This window comes from Xiphophorus maculatus, chromosome 5 (genome assembly GCF_002775205.1).
Source record: "Xiphophorus maculatus strain JP 163 A chromosome 5, X_maculatus-5.0-male, whole genome shotgun sequence".
NCBI lineage: Eukaryota > Metazoa > Chordata > Actinopteri > Cyprinodontiformes > Poeciliidae > Xiphophorus > Xiphophorus maculatus.
This window is the reverse complement of record NC_036447.1, coordinates 17,970,851-17,986,396: the sequence shown is the minus strand read 5'-3', so window position 1 is coordinate 17,986,396 and position 15,546 is coordinate 17,970,851. Positions and strand designations below refer to the sequence as shown.

The 15,546-nt window shown below is 36.2% G+C and overlaps 1 protein-coding gene across 1 annotated transcript; it reads right to left on the bottom strand.

Annotated features, from left to right (window-relative positions):
• Window positions 1-338: 338 nt before the first annotated feature.
• On the bottom strand, window positions 339-4,653 carry LOC102225278 (CD209 antigen-like). Its single transcript, XM_005803057.2, has 7 exons — window positions 4,561-4,653; window positions 4,196-4,328; window positions 3,458-3,556; window positions 2,556-3,350; window positions 2,215-2,357; window positions 1,467-1,573; window positions 339-1,374 (listed from the first exon to the last, which is right to left on the bottom strand). The coding sequence occupies exons 2-7, from the start codon at window positions 4,299-4,301 to the stop codon at window positions 1,236-1,238; spliced, it is 1,389 nt and encodes a 462-aa protein (XP_005803114.1). The 5' UTR covers window positions 4,302-4,328; window positions 4,561-4,653; the 3' UTR covers window positions 339-1,235.
• Between the last annotated feature and the right edge of the window lie 10,893 nt (window positions 4,654-15,546).

Below are 15,546 nucleotides of genomic sequence, written 5' to 3'. Positions count from 1 at the left end.
TGTTTATATTAGAAGAATGGAAGTGTGGAGACTTAAAAAACTAATATTTATTTAACAGTTATTAAAATGGAAAAACTGAGATAAGTGCAATCAAGGCATTTTCTCTCTAATGGTGATACACTTTCTGTAATACTCGGGAGGAATTGCACTCAAAATGTTCATCAGCTATGCTCAATTCAACTATCCACCTTTTATTTTGCTGTATTCTGGCCTTTGTTTGCATGACGTTCATATTATTTTTGGTTGTCGTTTTTTTGTGTCATGTGAAAAGGCATAACAAAGAAATATTTTGAAAAGTACTGAAAAAATAGAGGAGATAGATGGCAGGCAGACCTATCTTACACTGTGTTCATTATTCTCATTTAATAAGATACATTTAGGTTTACAATGACTTGATCACACATTTCAAAAGAGAAAATCTGCAAGAACGGATTGGAGAGAACGAGACTTTGGATCAAGAATGCAACTTAACTATGATCAATAATAAGCTAAATAATACAACATACAACCACATAATAGTTACAAGTATACTCTCAAGAAAATGATTTTTTTATTCACAGAATCAAGTTATCAGTAGCATAAATTGGTTTGGTATTAAAAAATGTACAACCTCTAATCTGGATTCCGACAAGACGTTAGTACAAAAAAGACTGAAATCTAAGTGTTACTAAACTCTCACGCAGAATTACCAGCTAGAAAAAAAACGTACTTTTTTTATATATTTTCATTCAAAAAAAATTTCAAAGCATGAAATCTTTTAAGCACACTTCAGAACAAATGGATACAACTGTGTTATATAGATCTTTTTCAGATGGAGTCGGAATAATGATCAGTTCAACAATAAGAAAAAAAAATCAGATCGCCAGCAAGCTCCATTTTACAAATGAAATAGCAGCGCAAGTCCAAATATGCGAATTACACTGCAGAAAATACTGAGTGAAAAGAAAGGAAAACTTTTTCAAGACCAAAAAATGTAAATAATTACATTCTGTGAACGCTATTGAGTTTACAAGCTTTACTGTAATTGCTGTAGAAAAACCTTCCCACAGCATGATGATGCCACCACCGTGTCTCACTGTGGGGACGCTGTGCTCACAGCATTTTTAGTTTTTCCTCACATATACCATTTTGAATGTAGATCAAAATTGCTGATTTTGGTCTTATCTGATCACAATATGTTCACATACATGATAAAGTGATTGAATGTATTTTGGAAGCAAAGCTGCAAAGGAAAGCTACTTCTCACAGATCCAGTGTTGTTCAACGCTACAATTCTCATCATTCCAGTCACCATCCCCTTTGGTACGGTGCCAGACCTCCACACAGTCCTGGTTCCTCCCTTGATGGCTGTTTGGCTGCCCTTGAGCCCAGAACCTAAATAATGCAGTGGCCCAAAAGCACAAATGAAATAAAAACTGTTATGTGGATTTAAAATTTTGGATAGAAAATGTTTCAAAGCTCCTTACATTAAAGTCAGTGGTGTTCCATCAACCCATTTCCACTGCCCTTCCACTCCTCCGTCAGTCAGACCGATCCACACCTCTTTGTCATTGTACAAGCTGTTGATGAAGTTCTAGGAAGGCAAAAACAAGACAGTTGATAAAATACTATCTTGCTTATTATGCTGGGAATAAACGTTTTTTAAAAGAAATTTCAGATTTACTTAGAGAGTTGGTTGCCGTTAAGGTGATATCAGCCATCTCGCCACATGTTCATATGGATTTTAACATAAAAATTAAAAGTGCATTTTAAAACCTTATGTTGGGTCTAGTCTATGAACGTCGTATGTTACCTCTGAAGCAACCTCTTAAAATACAATGCATAGGGATTAAGGAGGAAAAGGTCACAGTTTGGTAGTAAAAATTGAGCAAGTCACTTTTGGACTTGAAATGCATTTCTGAAGTGCAAGATGGTATGGGTCATTGCTTAAAATGGTTTGTCTTTACACACCAATGAATTTCAAGATACATATGGACATTTGAAACCACTGAGATTTGCACCAAAATTTTTACAACCATAATAACTGAGATTAAGTATGCTATACATGGCTAAACTTTTAAAGGGCTCTCTGATATTACCGATTTCCAATTCACTTTGTATTTTTTTTTTTTTTTTTTTTGTGCAACTCCACATTATTGATTAGATTTGTTTAGATATTTTAAAAAGACTTTTGACTTTATTGACACTTTCATGGTATATATTAGATGAACACACCATTTCATCTTTACTGGTCACAATGGCCAGGTCTGCTCCCTTGCTGTGGCAGTCCTCTCTGCTTAGCGTCCAGGTTTTTTTGGTGGTAGAGGGGAAGTAGCAGCTGTACTGGAACTTCCTCCAGCCAGCAGGGCAACGTTTCTCTGTGTTACAAACAACAAAGTTGAACACATTCCTTAGCTAGCCAAACTAAAATAAAAAAAAAACTCCTAGCTTTTCAGAAGAAAGTGTTATCGAAATACTCTGATATCAAATATCTATGCAGACATTCTTTTTAAAAAGGAAAAAAAAAAAGTTAAAGGCTTCAGTAAAGACTTTTCTGAGTATTTCCTCAATGTTACCTTGAAGAGTTGCATTCAGTTTGTCGATTCTCCCCAGCAGCTCCTCTTGCTCAGCAGTCAGGTTATCAACGTTTGCTTTCAGAAGATCTCGCTCAGCGGTTACATTCTTCAGGCTGCTCTGAAGTTCACTTTTCTCCCTTTGCACTGATCCATATGAGCTCTGCAAGGTACTTTCTGCCTTTCTCAGCATATTGTTCAAGTCTTCCAGTACTTTGATTTCAGCTGTAAGGTTTAGGTGGATGCTCGACAGCTTGCCTTTCTCACTTAAGGAGAAGTTGTATTTGTCATGTAGCTCCTCCATCTTATTGATCATGTCATTGTATCTTAACTGGAGCTGATCTCTAGATCTGCTCACATTGTTAAATTTGTTCTGTAAATTGTTCCTGTCCTTAGTAGCAGTGTCATAATTATCCTGTAGTTCTTTGGTTCTTTTGACAACTGCGTTGTATTGTGTATTTAAGTTGGTTTGGGCAGTGCTCAATGAATCTCTTTCTTTCTGCAGCCGGGCTGTACTGTCTCTCAGCTGTCCCAACTCGTTGTTTAAAGCAGTTTTGTTGGCGTCTGCCTCTCTTTGCTTATTCTTAAGATCATTTCTCTCATTTGTTAGTTCTCTGTTATTGGAACGCAGTATGTCTATTTGTCTGGATAAGTAATTGCTATTTCCCTGTTGCTCCTTCAAATTGGCTTCTAGCTCTCTTTTTGCACTTTGCACTGTCTTCAGGTTTGCTTGAAGCTGCTCTTTGTTTTCATTGAGGGCTTTTAATGTGTCCTGATGGTCTTGTTTTACCTTTTGATCTACACAGAAGTTTAAAAAAGAAACAAAAACAGACAAATCAGTCATTTAAATTTTTTAGGTCACACAGTGTGAATATTTGGGCAAATTTATAAAAAGGATAACTCACTGTGAACACTCTGACCGATTAGCCATGCCACCAGCACAACGCAGAGCAGTCCAAGGCCAATTGTAGCAACCTTAAAGCTCTTGCTTCTCAGGGAATAAACTGATTGACAGCAGGGAAAGCAGAAGCATAAACTTAAAATTCATGAAGTCGTTTGAGGAAGTTGTGAAAGTTGAATTGTGAAAGCTTTTAGGATAATAGCCTTTAAAATGAAACACTACAAAATCAATTAAAGTAATTCACATTCGAGTGAATTCAAATCCAAAGGGGGCTACGATTGTTGATGTGTTATTATTTAGAGTTGCCTGTTGAAATAGATGCAAGATGGCAACTTTCAGTTTCTTTTTGCAAAAGGAATGGATGCAAGCTGGAGAAAAAAAATGAAGAAAAAAAAGCGTTGTACTTTTCGTTTCATGTTTGGTCAAAACAATCTGCAGCTTGATTGATGTTTTGCTTTACAAAATAAATTTTTACAACACGGACAATTCAGAGCTTTAGCTGCATACAAATCCACAAATATTCCAAAAGCTATTTTTACAAATTTGCATTAAAGTTTTTACTACTCCTCTATCTGCTTCTAAAAACAATTTTGGAAGTTATTAGAATATTAATAAGAATATTGATATATGAGCAGCAAAGAGAATCTGCCATTATTTGGTAAGATAACGATGGTTATGTTAGATATACCAGATATGTGTTAATGAGAAAAAGCTTGAGTAAACGTTAGGGTTGTGTCAGTACCTGAAATGAGAAAATTTTTCCCATCAGAGGAAAAATTTTTGTAGGCAATTTCACTTCTGGTCATGTCCGTATCATCTATCTTTGAGAGTTGGTACTCCACACTCATCTTTCTGCGCTATTGATGAAGTGAAACCTTAACAATTATAATGTGACATTGTTAGATTCTGAAACAGAAGCTAAACTTTCATCAGTGTGACCAAAAAAAGCAACACAAATTTATATAATTTCAACTAAAAATCTCACATTGTTGTGGATTTTATCTTAAGCATGAGAGCAAAGTTTATAAAAGTAAATTTAAAGTGTTTGTGATGATCATTGAAACATTTCTTAAGAATTCATGATTTCATACATGTGTAAAAACTTACCTCTGTTGGATGAGAAGCAACCAAGGACAGCGGACAAATCAATTTTTTGTAGAAGCCATCGAATCTTATATGCCTTGCATCCGGTGTGACCACTTCTGCAAGACTTATGAATAACTGGGAGGAGGAGAAATATATACTTCCTTTATTAATGATGCTGGAGCAATTGATATTTTTTACTTTCAATTTTTAAGGATGTTCATAAGCAAATATTACCCTAGGTAATAAAATCCTGTGTTTTTATTTTCCAGTAGTTAGGAAACAACTTATGGTTGAAACCACAACAGGATAAACAATGTGGTGCACTGTTTTCCAAAGCCTGGATATTTACTAAAAGTAAATAGTGTCTTTCTCCCACATATTCTATCCTGTTCAAACATTTCTTTGTCAGTGAAATGTTTGCAGGAGTTTGGAAAAATTCAACTGAAATGAGGTAGCCCTTACCAACAACTGCTCTGAATAAAACTACAAGGTCAGCATTTTAAGCTGAATACCATATATCAACAAAATGAACATTTTCAATTTAAAAAAGCCTTTTACTGAAATTACTGAATAAATAGACAAATGAGCTCAACAAAGATATTTCTTCTTTTTCATTTATTATTTAGGTTATTCAACCCTCAGATTGGTCTAAAGTGCTTTTACATCCATTCATTTTTCAAGTGCTTTAGGAACCACTGATCATCCATATAGCTTAGTTTTAAAAATATTTATTTTGAATTGTGGACTTTAGACATTGACATAAGCTTTTGGGACATTTGTGCTGATACAAAACATTTTGAAATGCTACTTTAGGCTTTATTAGCTTTGGTGATAGGCTAGCTCCTTTTGGCATAACGTCAATAGTCTTTATCATCAGATTGTTTCAACAAAGGTTCCAGCTTGGGACTTTCACATGTCAAAAACAAAAAATGTCATTAATAATGCTGTAAAGATAAAATCTATGTCATTAATTAATTGAAATTAAAGCAATAAAGTCCTGTCCCTATTTTGTTTTGATATTGATCTTGTATCTCTACCAGTAAAGCTTTTATCAGAACAATTCACTTGAGTAAATTTTCTCATTTGTTTTATTCAGAATTTCTGCATGAACTGCAATTTAAAAAAGGCAATAACCAATTACCCCGCATGTAATATTACCCAACATATTTTTTGTAAGTAGAGTCAGGTTAAAGCCACAATTTACTGACATATCCACAATCTTTCAAAACTTTTCTGTCTCGCCACATAGTATGTTTGTCTATATTAGTACCATAACTGTAATTGCTGATTTAGGGATATTTTTTGCTGACCAGGAAATGAGATTTCATCTGGTCTGCAAAAAATCATGATGGCTTCCTGTGTTTCTTGGGAGTAAATTGCACAATCTCATCTGTCAGCAAACTAGTTTCAACTCTTATTTCAAAGAATGAATATTTGGATATTTTCTTCTGATGCATCTTTTGTTTTAAAATAGAGAAGACACAGTGGTGGATTTAGAGACTTTTAAACGGGGATGGACATGAAAAGAGCTGTTGGCAGGGTAACGATGCTGGACCTCCTCTGTGAAGAATGAGGAGAATATCCACAAAAACACTGAAAAACTAAAAGGAACTTTGACTCCCATTAAGTTAACAAAAAACATGAATATACTTGTTTTCATTCTCCCAATGTGAATTCTGAATCAATTTTTCTCAAACTGATCCATTAAAACCTCCTTCCTAAAATGTATTGAATTGAATATCTTGAAATATTCAGCTTAATCCTAAATTTTAACAATAGTTTTTAATTCACTATCCATATTAGCCATATGAATAGTGTTTTGTCAACTAATGTTTGAGGCCTGGTGTTCTGCTACCTTGAGATGTAGCAGGACATTTAACACCTCTGAGAAACTAAGAAAACCAGAAAGGAAAATACTACGCTAGGGAAACTAAATCCAAAAGAGAAAAATAATAAAAAGAACAGTCAACAAGAAAAAATCTGCAGTTTAAATCATAGGGTTTGATCTGAGACCAAGTTAATTACAACAATGTATACTGCGCTAATTGTTTATTCTGACTTTTCTGAAGCCAGTTCATTACCCTGATGCTTGTTGTAACACAATTTCATAGCTAGTTTGCCCTCTTGTGAACTTTTGCAGGCAGTACAAATAGTAACTCAGAACTGCATCCTCCACTTCTTGTTGAAAATATACGAAAATTTACTCAAGAGGATTTTCAACAAATACAGAGCACTTCACTTCACTTACTTGTTGCTTGTACAAGAAGTGACATTTACTTTTTAGGTAACCTTTATATCAGTGTCCCTTTCTTTCAAAAAACTGAATACATTGAGCTGTGGCAGAAATTGTTTGGTTTGAACCAGATGTTTGTTAGATGGACTTTGTGTTTCCGGCTCAGTATTTATTGCTTCAATATGAGGCTGTGCCACGAGTGGAGAACGATGTTCTGCTGCTATTAGTTGTTTTTCATTAAAGATGTGTGTTTTATGACGCAGTTTTATCATCTGTAGAGTCAGATTCCCTTTGAATTGAGGAAAGTTGCTTTAGTTTGTCTAATCTTTCACACAGTAAAATGATTGAGCAAAATCTATCTGCTGTGATGACGCCCATCATTGGTTTGATGAGTTCATGTGCCTTCATTCTGGTCATAGATAAAATTACTCTAGGATAAAGACCAAATAATGTTGGAACAGTTTTATCACTGTTCTTGTTGTTCTTGTGTGTTAGAGACAAATTTATAGTAGAAAAAAAAGAGAGCTTAAATCATTACTGAAAAGCCCAAAATGAAGATGAAATTAGCTTAGAATGTAAATGCTAAAGTGTATGCATTCGGTAATGACTTAAAAGATATCCCAACACAAAAATGAAATTAACTCATTACAAAATGGGCTTTTACAGGATCAGGTATGTACGATTTCCCAGTTTTAAAAATTAGAATAACTTTTTTGTTCATCACAAATAAGCTGAGAGAAAACTTTTTTTACTTTTGAAACAGAAATTAATTGAAATCATGTGTAAAGGCAGTCCATCTCAAATTCTCACAATTTTATAAATTGTTTTGCACAAAAGATTCTTTTTATCCATCAAAAACTCAACTAAAAATAAACCAAACCTGGAGTGCAAATTATTCAAAAATAAAGTGTGAAATAATAGCAACAGGAACTGAATAAAGGCATTAAGGAGCGCACACAAGCACCAACTGTTTCCATGTTGGCTCGAGGCTTAAAACTGAGCCTCTCAAGATACTGTGCATACAGGGGCATATCGGAGGAAACACAGCGATTGTAATTCAGTCACTTATAATTTCTACTGAATTAAAATAGACTCTGGGAGCAGAAGGAGCGGTACTGGGAGGAGGCAGGACAACTGGCAGCTAATGACTCACTTCAACACACGGGATTCTCGAAAGGTCTGTTGGGATTAAAAAGAATCACTGCACACAAGACAAGACCAAGCATGCCAAAAGTGACATGATTGTGGGATCAGTTGGGTTCTATATTTAACCACAATGACGTATTTTAGTTGTGATGCATTGAGTGATACAATCGTCTGCGCGGAGGAGGGTGGGAATGGAAGGCTAAAGTGAAAGTACTGAGACAAAATGTTAGAACGAACATGAGAATATTTCAAGATTTAGCAAATTGAACTACATCAGTGGGGTGAAAATTATAAAACAGTGCTAAACACAAAAGCGAGGCTGCATTTTTTTTTTTCAGTATTTCAATCCCTGGCTTTTCAGGAAATCATCAGTTTATTCTAAACTCCAGGTTGTTTGCTGAAAAATGTTATTTAAAATCAAAAGACTGTTCAATTAGGACTCATCAGGCAGCCAGAGAAAGCAGAACCACAAACACACCCACACATACTTTATCTCCACGTCTTATTACTGGTTTCAGGAGAACATATACAGTACGTGGTATGAATACATCCTGCCTCCCACTCATTTTTCTCCTGTTTGTTAAATATTCTAGCTGTTTAGATTAACCTGTTGAAGTTAAAATGTAGCTTTAATAGTTTATTTTTACAAATACAGCAACTTACTTCATTTTTCAGTCAAAAATGACACCTAGATTCCCCCAAAAAACGTGCAATTTTATTAACTATTTGTTTTGTAGAACAGTAAAGAAAAAAATTAATCTGTGCTACAGTTTTTCTATTAACTGAATACACAACAGTGGACATCATCAATGTGTAGTCACTCTGACCATAAAAACATGAATAATAAAGATCAGCATTAAGTGATTTAATAAAGCTATGAAAATGTCTTCTCTTTAAAAAAAAAAAAAGACCAATCCAACAAGTACTTGAATAACGATGGGACTGTGCAGCAGCTAAGAAATGCCTGGATGAGGAGTGAAAGGTTATTGCAAAAGCTCAGGTGGTTTATTAGATACAGTCTTGTGAATTAAATTGTTCTCATTTGGAGGAGGCGAGTTATTGAAACAGCTGGTATGCGGAGGATCTCCAGATCGCTAAACAAGGTGAAGGACAAGTTCTGTAAAAGGCAGTAATTATTTATATGTTTGCCAGGCAGTTTGGACGAGTGTTGAGCACGCCCGGTGAAGGTTTTCCAGGTGATAATTGTCTGAAACAGGAACTGGCTTGTGGATCTGAAGGACAGCAAGATGGAGGCCTGTTGGTGTCTCCTTGATTTCTGAGTGTAAGGTTGAAGAAAACAGAGTGTAAGCAGTGATTATTAACCGGGAGTCTATAATCAGAAAGGACAGATCATTGCTAAATTTGACTCGACAATCTGTCAGTGTTCATCATTTCTGCTACTCCTCTTATACAGTAAAATTATGATGTGCTACTCTGTAGAGAAGGTGAGGAAACAGAAAAAGATTAATTATTTTTTACTAAAATGTGAGTAGCTAAAGTAGTTTAAAGCTGGTGCTATGGATTCCTGTTAAAAACCATTAAAAAACATGGCATTTAAATTGCATTGAGATTAGAAAACATTATTATTACGTGATTGTTGAGACTATTGCTTAGTACTTAAAGTTTTATAGCACTAGCCAATATCACTTCACATGTGGTGCCTGAGAATTGAAATGTTTCATAAAGTCCACAAAATCTTCCTGACCAAGCTGCTGATCAAACAGCATATGTTATATTTTCAAAAGTGTAGTACATCAAAACAGGAAGATAATTCATCTTACACAGCAACTCACTGAATCATTATCCACAAACACAATAATGTGACAGGGGCATTAGTACAGAATATATATAGTCGTACAAAGTGTGAAGACACAAGTTTTCTTTAAAACACACACAACTCATTTTAAAATTTATGCCAATGACACCAGATCAGAGCTAAGTTTTGTTATTGTATCAAAAACTGCAAAAACTGTACTTATCACAAGAATTTTACAAACACATAATTTATAATGCTAAAGTACTTCATAACTGTAGCTAAAGTAAATCAAACTACATCATATGTACTCTCTGGAGGCGCACTATATGTGCTGTATGTCACATTCAAAGGAACAGATGCCAGATTAAAGACCTTTCTCTATCACAGTTTGACACTTGTAGGAACTGTAGATCAAACCACATCCTCCCACATCCAAGACAATCAGTCTACACTCTGATCCACAACCCGCCCCCTGCCCTGTTTCTGGTTATCAGTGAGACACACAGATATGGTTCATTCATGATTTTGAAGAAATTGACAGAAACCTTGTGCCTCTGTAAACTTGATCATTTTAAAACATTTGTCCGGCTTTCAAACAACAATGTCTAAATTCATCGTTGTATATTTCTGCTGCGTTTTTCTTCTCTGTATCTGATGCACACCAAAACTCAACTATGTTAAAAGCAAAAGAAAATATTCAAACAATATCCCTGCAATAGATGCTTTGTTAGAATCAAATATCAATGAAAAAGTATGACTGAAAACTTTATCCTTCAGTTGAGAGTTTAAAACTCCTTTCAGAATCAAACTCCAGGGTTGTTGGGGTTTTCTTTAGTATGAGATGCAAGGTCAGAGACGTATAGTGAACATTTAAATGGATGAAAGAGTTGTTCCCTTTAGTTCCTCAAACAGATAAAGACAATTGTTAAAGGGAAGGTGATGCAACATTGTGGCAACATGTCTCTGTCTCGACTACATTGCCGGCATTGAATTCAAAATGAGCATTTGTGATTTGAGGCCTTTTATTTTTAAATGATTTGAAAGACTCAGCTCAACATTTTGTAAGTTGTCTTGTTAAATTTGATAATTTTTAATCTATTCAAGTGTTATCTTCTTGTTTTCCATTTTTAAATACAAGTTTATTAAATTAAATTGAACAAAATAGCATTTGATCCAATAAATACTTAACAAAGGCTTAGTAACAGAGTTTAGTGAGTACCTATAGGATGCAAAGTGTACTTCCTTCACATGCTAGTGAATGTGATGTATGCTGTGTACTTCAGGCATTTTGAAGTTTTAATTGACATAAGTCTATCTGCATCTGAAACTGTGAGAGTTTCCTGTCACCCAGTTATTGCATCATCTCCTGGTATTCGCCAGAAAAATATTCACTGCTTTTCATCATCCGTTTCTGTTTATTTCAAGGTCAGACTGGGTGAAGATTTGTCAGAACCGAACTGCGTTACTGTCAGCCTGTGATGATCCGCCACGCTTTGATCATCTTGTAATTCTCCCAGACACATTTGGACATTTTTCTTTTTTTTTTTTTCAAATTTGTTTATCCCTTCACAATAAAGGCATGACTGATGGTTCGTTTTTAACCTAATTTAACCGATGACTCAGTAAACTTGAAAGGCACCCACAGCTAAGGACATTATAGGAGGAACATTTCCTTTATGCAGAGAAACGAGAAGCATGCAAGCTGCCATAAAGCCCTCCCACAGCGGGATCTGAACGCCGTATGATTTGGAGAGACAAAATATGACTCAGCAGCCCGCACCTGAAAAGAAGAACCCTGATTTTAACATGGAACTAAATGGTCTTCCATGTTTGTTTCAGTCTAGCAGATATAAAAATGTGGAATATTTCTGTTTTGGAAAATATACAACTAGTTAATACAGGGAGAAGTAAATCATTTTAATATCTGACTTGGTAACTAGTATTTCCCCAGGTAGTTTTCGGGGTCGTAAACTCTGCAGTCGCAGAACTTCGGTCAATTTCCGTCTCCCAAAAAAGGAGAAAGAACTAGATTGAAGCCAGGAGCACTGCTTTCTTTTTCTTACTGTAAATAATTTCTATGTCTTGCTGAGAGGAAAAGCATTTTTGTAGTTTCATTAAGTGAATGGTGCCCTGAGTTAAATCCCCCACTGTTCAGTTTGTGAGCTACTTATGTCCTTGTTTGTCATCTTGCTCCTCTCCACTCCATGCCTCTGGTCGGATCATGTTTACTGCTACTGCTGGAGTTTTTCTGTTAGTCACTATAAACCTGCCTGGAGTGAAGTACAAATATAGAGCATGTAAACTGCAAAATGCTGGAGACCACGTTGAACTGAATCACAAAGGTTAAAGGTTTTGCTTCATAACTTGTCAAAAAAAGAAAACCCTAGCTCGCCAATCTACTCATGAAACAGCATAGAAGTTCAAATCTAAAGGCATGTAGCTTATCCTTAACCACAATTTTGTATTTTGATTTGTCACTGCTTGACCTTTTCTGCAAAACCAAATCAAAAATAAATTTAAATATGCCACAAAACCTAAAAAAAAAACGTAACTTACAGTCGTAACAAATCGATTACTTTTTTATGCAGCATTATTGGTTGAAAAATTTAAAAAACATTTTCCCACGTCTTCTCCCCGTCATCCCATCCATCTCTAACTGTTCTGTGTAATCAATTGAAGCCCATATGATGAAACAATGTTGCAGCAGAACACATTACCAAAAATGACTCTTGACTGAGGCCACACTGTGGTGACACGGCCGGTCATCACCCGCAGAACAGAACAGAACGTGCAAGAGGATGACATAGGAGACAAAAAGAAGAGAGAAAGTGAAATGCGAAGGAGGAGTTGGTGAGAGAAAGAGACAAAGAAGTGGGAAGATGTGGAAATGAATATAAAGCTTAGCTCAGAGCTGTAGAATACAAATAAGAGAGGTGATTTGTGAGAACCCAGTGGAACCGCTCCATGTGAGTCCAGAAAACGTGGCACATTAAATCAAAGAAGAAGAAGTTGATCTATAATGGCTTTATTCAGCCAAACTCTGAGAAAGTCTAGAACCCAGAAGTGCAAACTGTGGGTGGTTCGATTCTCTGGTGCTGCTTTATGATTATATGATAGAGAGATCAGACATGCCCACCCCCTGCTTTCCACATATATTCTGGGCTTTTTCAGCTTCTGACGGTTATTAACATTAGCCAATAGGATTTCCTGTGGGAAAAACTGCTGCCTGGTGAACACAACTGCACAAGGAAAGTTAAGTCTTAGTATGCCCGTAGGACATTTGGTCTCAAATTTTACATGATAGCACCCCGATATAAATTCTTTTGACTCACAGGTTGCAAGTGTGAGGGGAGAGCAGAAGACAAACTGAGGAGAGAGAAAGAGAACTGCTGTAAGGGGCAAAGGACAGCTAATAAGGCAACTAAAATGAATCTAAGACTAAGGAATGACTAGACTTAAGGAATAAATAAATATAACTTAGAATCACTAGACAAGGCAGATGTAATCAAAGAGACTAAGGAACACAGAATAATAATAAAACTAGAATCCATGAATCAAAACAACTCAAAACAAACTATCACTAATTCTTTGCTTATGAAAATGTTAAAAGTCAGGCGCAAACCTGCTTAGTGTCGATTTACTGATACCCCATATTGCAGCCATCTGCCTACAGATGCCCCCAAATTAGTCCACTTTCATAAAAAACAATCTGACATTAGCAATATGAGTTTGAAAAATAATGCTCACAGTCATGTGATCAGTCAGTGATCATCATTACTAGAGAGGCAACACATTTGATTGCAGAATGAGCTCTTAATGTAATTTAGTTTAGGATTAAGCCGAGATGACGTATCGTACTTTACAGCATCTCATTCATAATGGTGTCAGATTGGTCTTATGTTAGACTCAGTGGGTTCATGAGGGAACCCACATGTCGCATCATTCTGCTTTACAATAGCCCAACTACCTAGCCTCATGGATATCAAACCACTCCTTTACTTGGTACCAGTGAAACACTTTAGATGGACTAATTACACGTAAACTGATGTTTTTCCAAGCCTTTTTATCTCTTGACATTGAGGATTTCCTCTTTACAACATTTAAAATTTGAGCACAGAAACCACATCAATAACTCAACTTATTTAACAGAGAAAACTGAGCTTAATTAAAAGTATGTTTAATGCCTTCTTAAAGGTTGTTATTTTTAAAAAGTACTTTTATTGTGACTAAGAGCCTCTTCAGAACCTATATTCTAATTTATTAAATGTGACTGATTTTTGCAGAGCTCTTGACCTACCTCCAAATGCTTGTGTTTTGGAAAACACAGCAGATATCTGATATTTTGGGGCCACCTGGTTGGAAAAATCCTAGTGAGTTTGCCTGTTGATGTACAAGTGGGCCCGTATATGTGCGTGGTCCCACTTGTGTGATGCACGAAGAAACGTCTGTCTCCCAGTCGGCCTCTCTTAAGGCGCAGCAGCAACGCAGACCTCTGCCAAAGAGGGTGTATGTTCGCACGTGTTTTGTGTGCTTGCACACTTAAGCCGTCCAAATGTTCTCCACTGAACAGAGATCCAAGAACATGACTCAAAACGTCACACCTCCTCTGTTGCTATCTTGCTGTCGCTATCTCTTTCACACAAGTCCTTATTTTCAGCCCTCTGTCAGCGGTGAGCTCTGTTTTCCAGTCCTGGTTTGACATCAGTGACTTTTCACCCCTTGTAGTCCTTTTGTTGTACACCTACATATTTATTATCTATTTGCACAGTGGCCACTCTTCGTATTCTTTGACATGAGTGATTATGTATGTGTCCAATGTTTGGTAAGATAACACGAGACACAATCAAATGTCTTAAATTTCTAAAAAAGAAAAAAGGAAAAGAACGACTGTTGTTCTTGCTCTGAATTCACTTTTATTTGTGTTTTCATTATATGCTCTACGTAAGCAAGCTTGTTATTATTTCAAAGTTGGCTATTATTTCGCTTCCCTACCTCTCACACACAACAAACAAACAATTATGGCTCGGGAGCACATCAAAATATTTTTTTCTCTCAGCTCTGTCTCGTCTTTTGCTTTTATCTCTTAGATTCGGAGCAGTTCTTACTGGCTGCTGAAAATGACACAAGAACAACTGAAAGGCAGACATACCCTGAGGAGAATTTTTAAAGCAGAATATTGTAAATAAGTCAAAGAGAGAAAAAAATTCTTAGAAGATGAGTTTGGTTTGGACAGCAGCTCCAGAGCAGACCTGCAGACATTGTCTAACTGGCTACATGAAAGACTGGGAGAAAAGACCATGAATTAAAACTCTTTTTTTTCCCAGTTACATAAAGCAGCCTAAAAAGGAATCAAGCATAAGTGTGCAAATGTTTAAAGAAAAACACAGAACATGACGTCAAGGTGCTTTAGCAAAACAGGAAAAGTGTGAAACGGGAGCACAGATATACTCAAGTAAAATATCTGTGGGGTGGCATAAATTCAGCTCCTGAACACAAAATAAGATGAATAACTTGCAAATTGCACTCGCACATGCGAAGGTGAGAATGTATGAATGTGTGTGGGGAGAGGAGGAAAGCGAGAGCAGCAAGGGCCCAGCAGGTGGAGAGAAGTGTGACAGAATAGTGACGCACTCAAACAAGCGCAGAGCTTTCCACACTGTCTCTGCACCGCTCCTTCTCTTCTACAAGTTAAATTGGGAGTCATTAATATTCATCTATTCAACATAACTGAGGCGTCGACAGACACTCGCTCACAACCGCTCCCTCCACCTCACTCACATTCCTAGAGATAATGTCCGTTCTGACTGCTGAGTGACATGGATGGCGTCCAATCAAACCCACACAGTTTATATGTACTCTACAACGAAGGTGC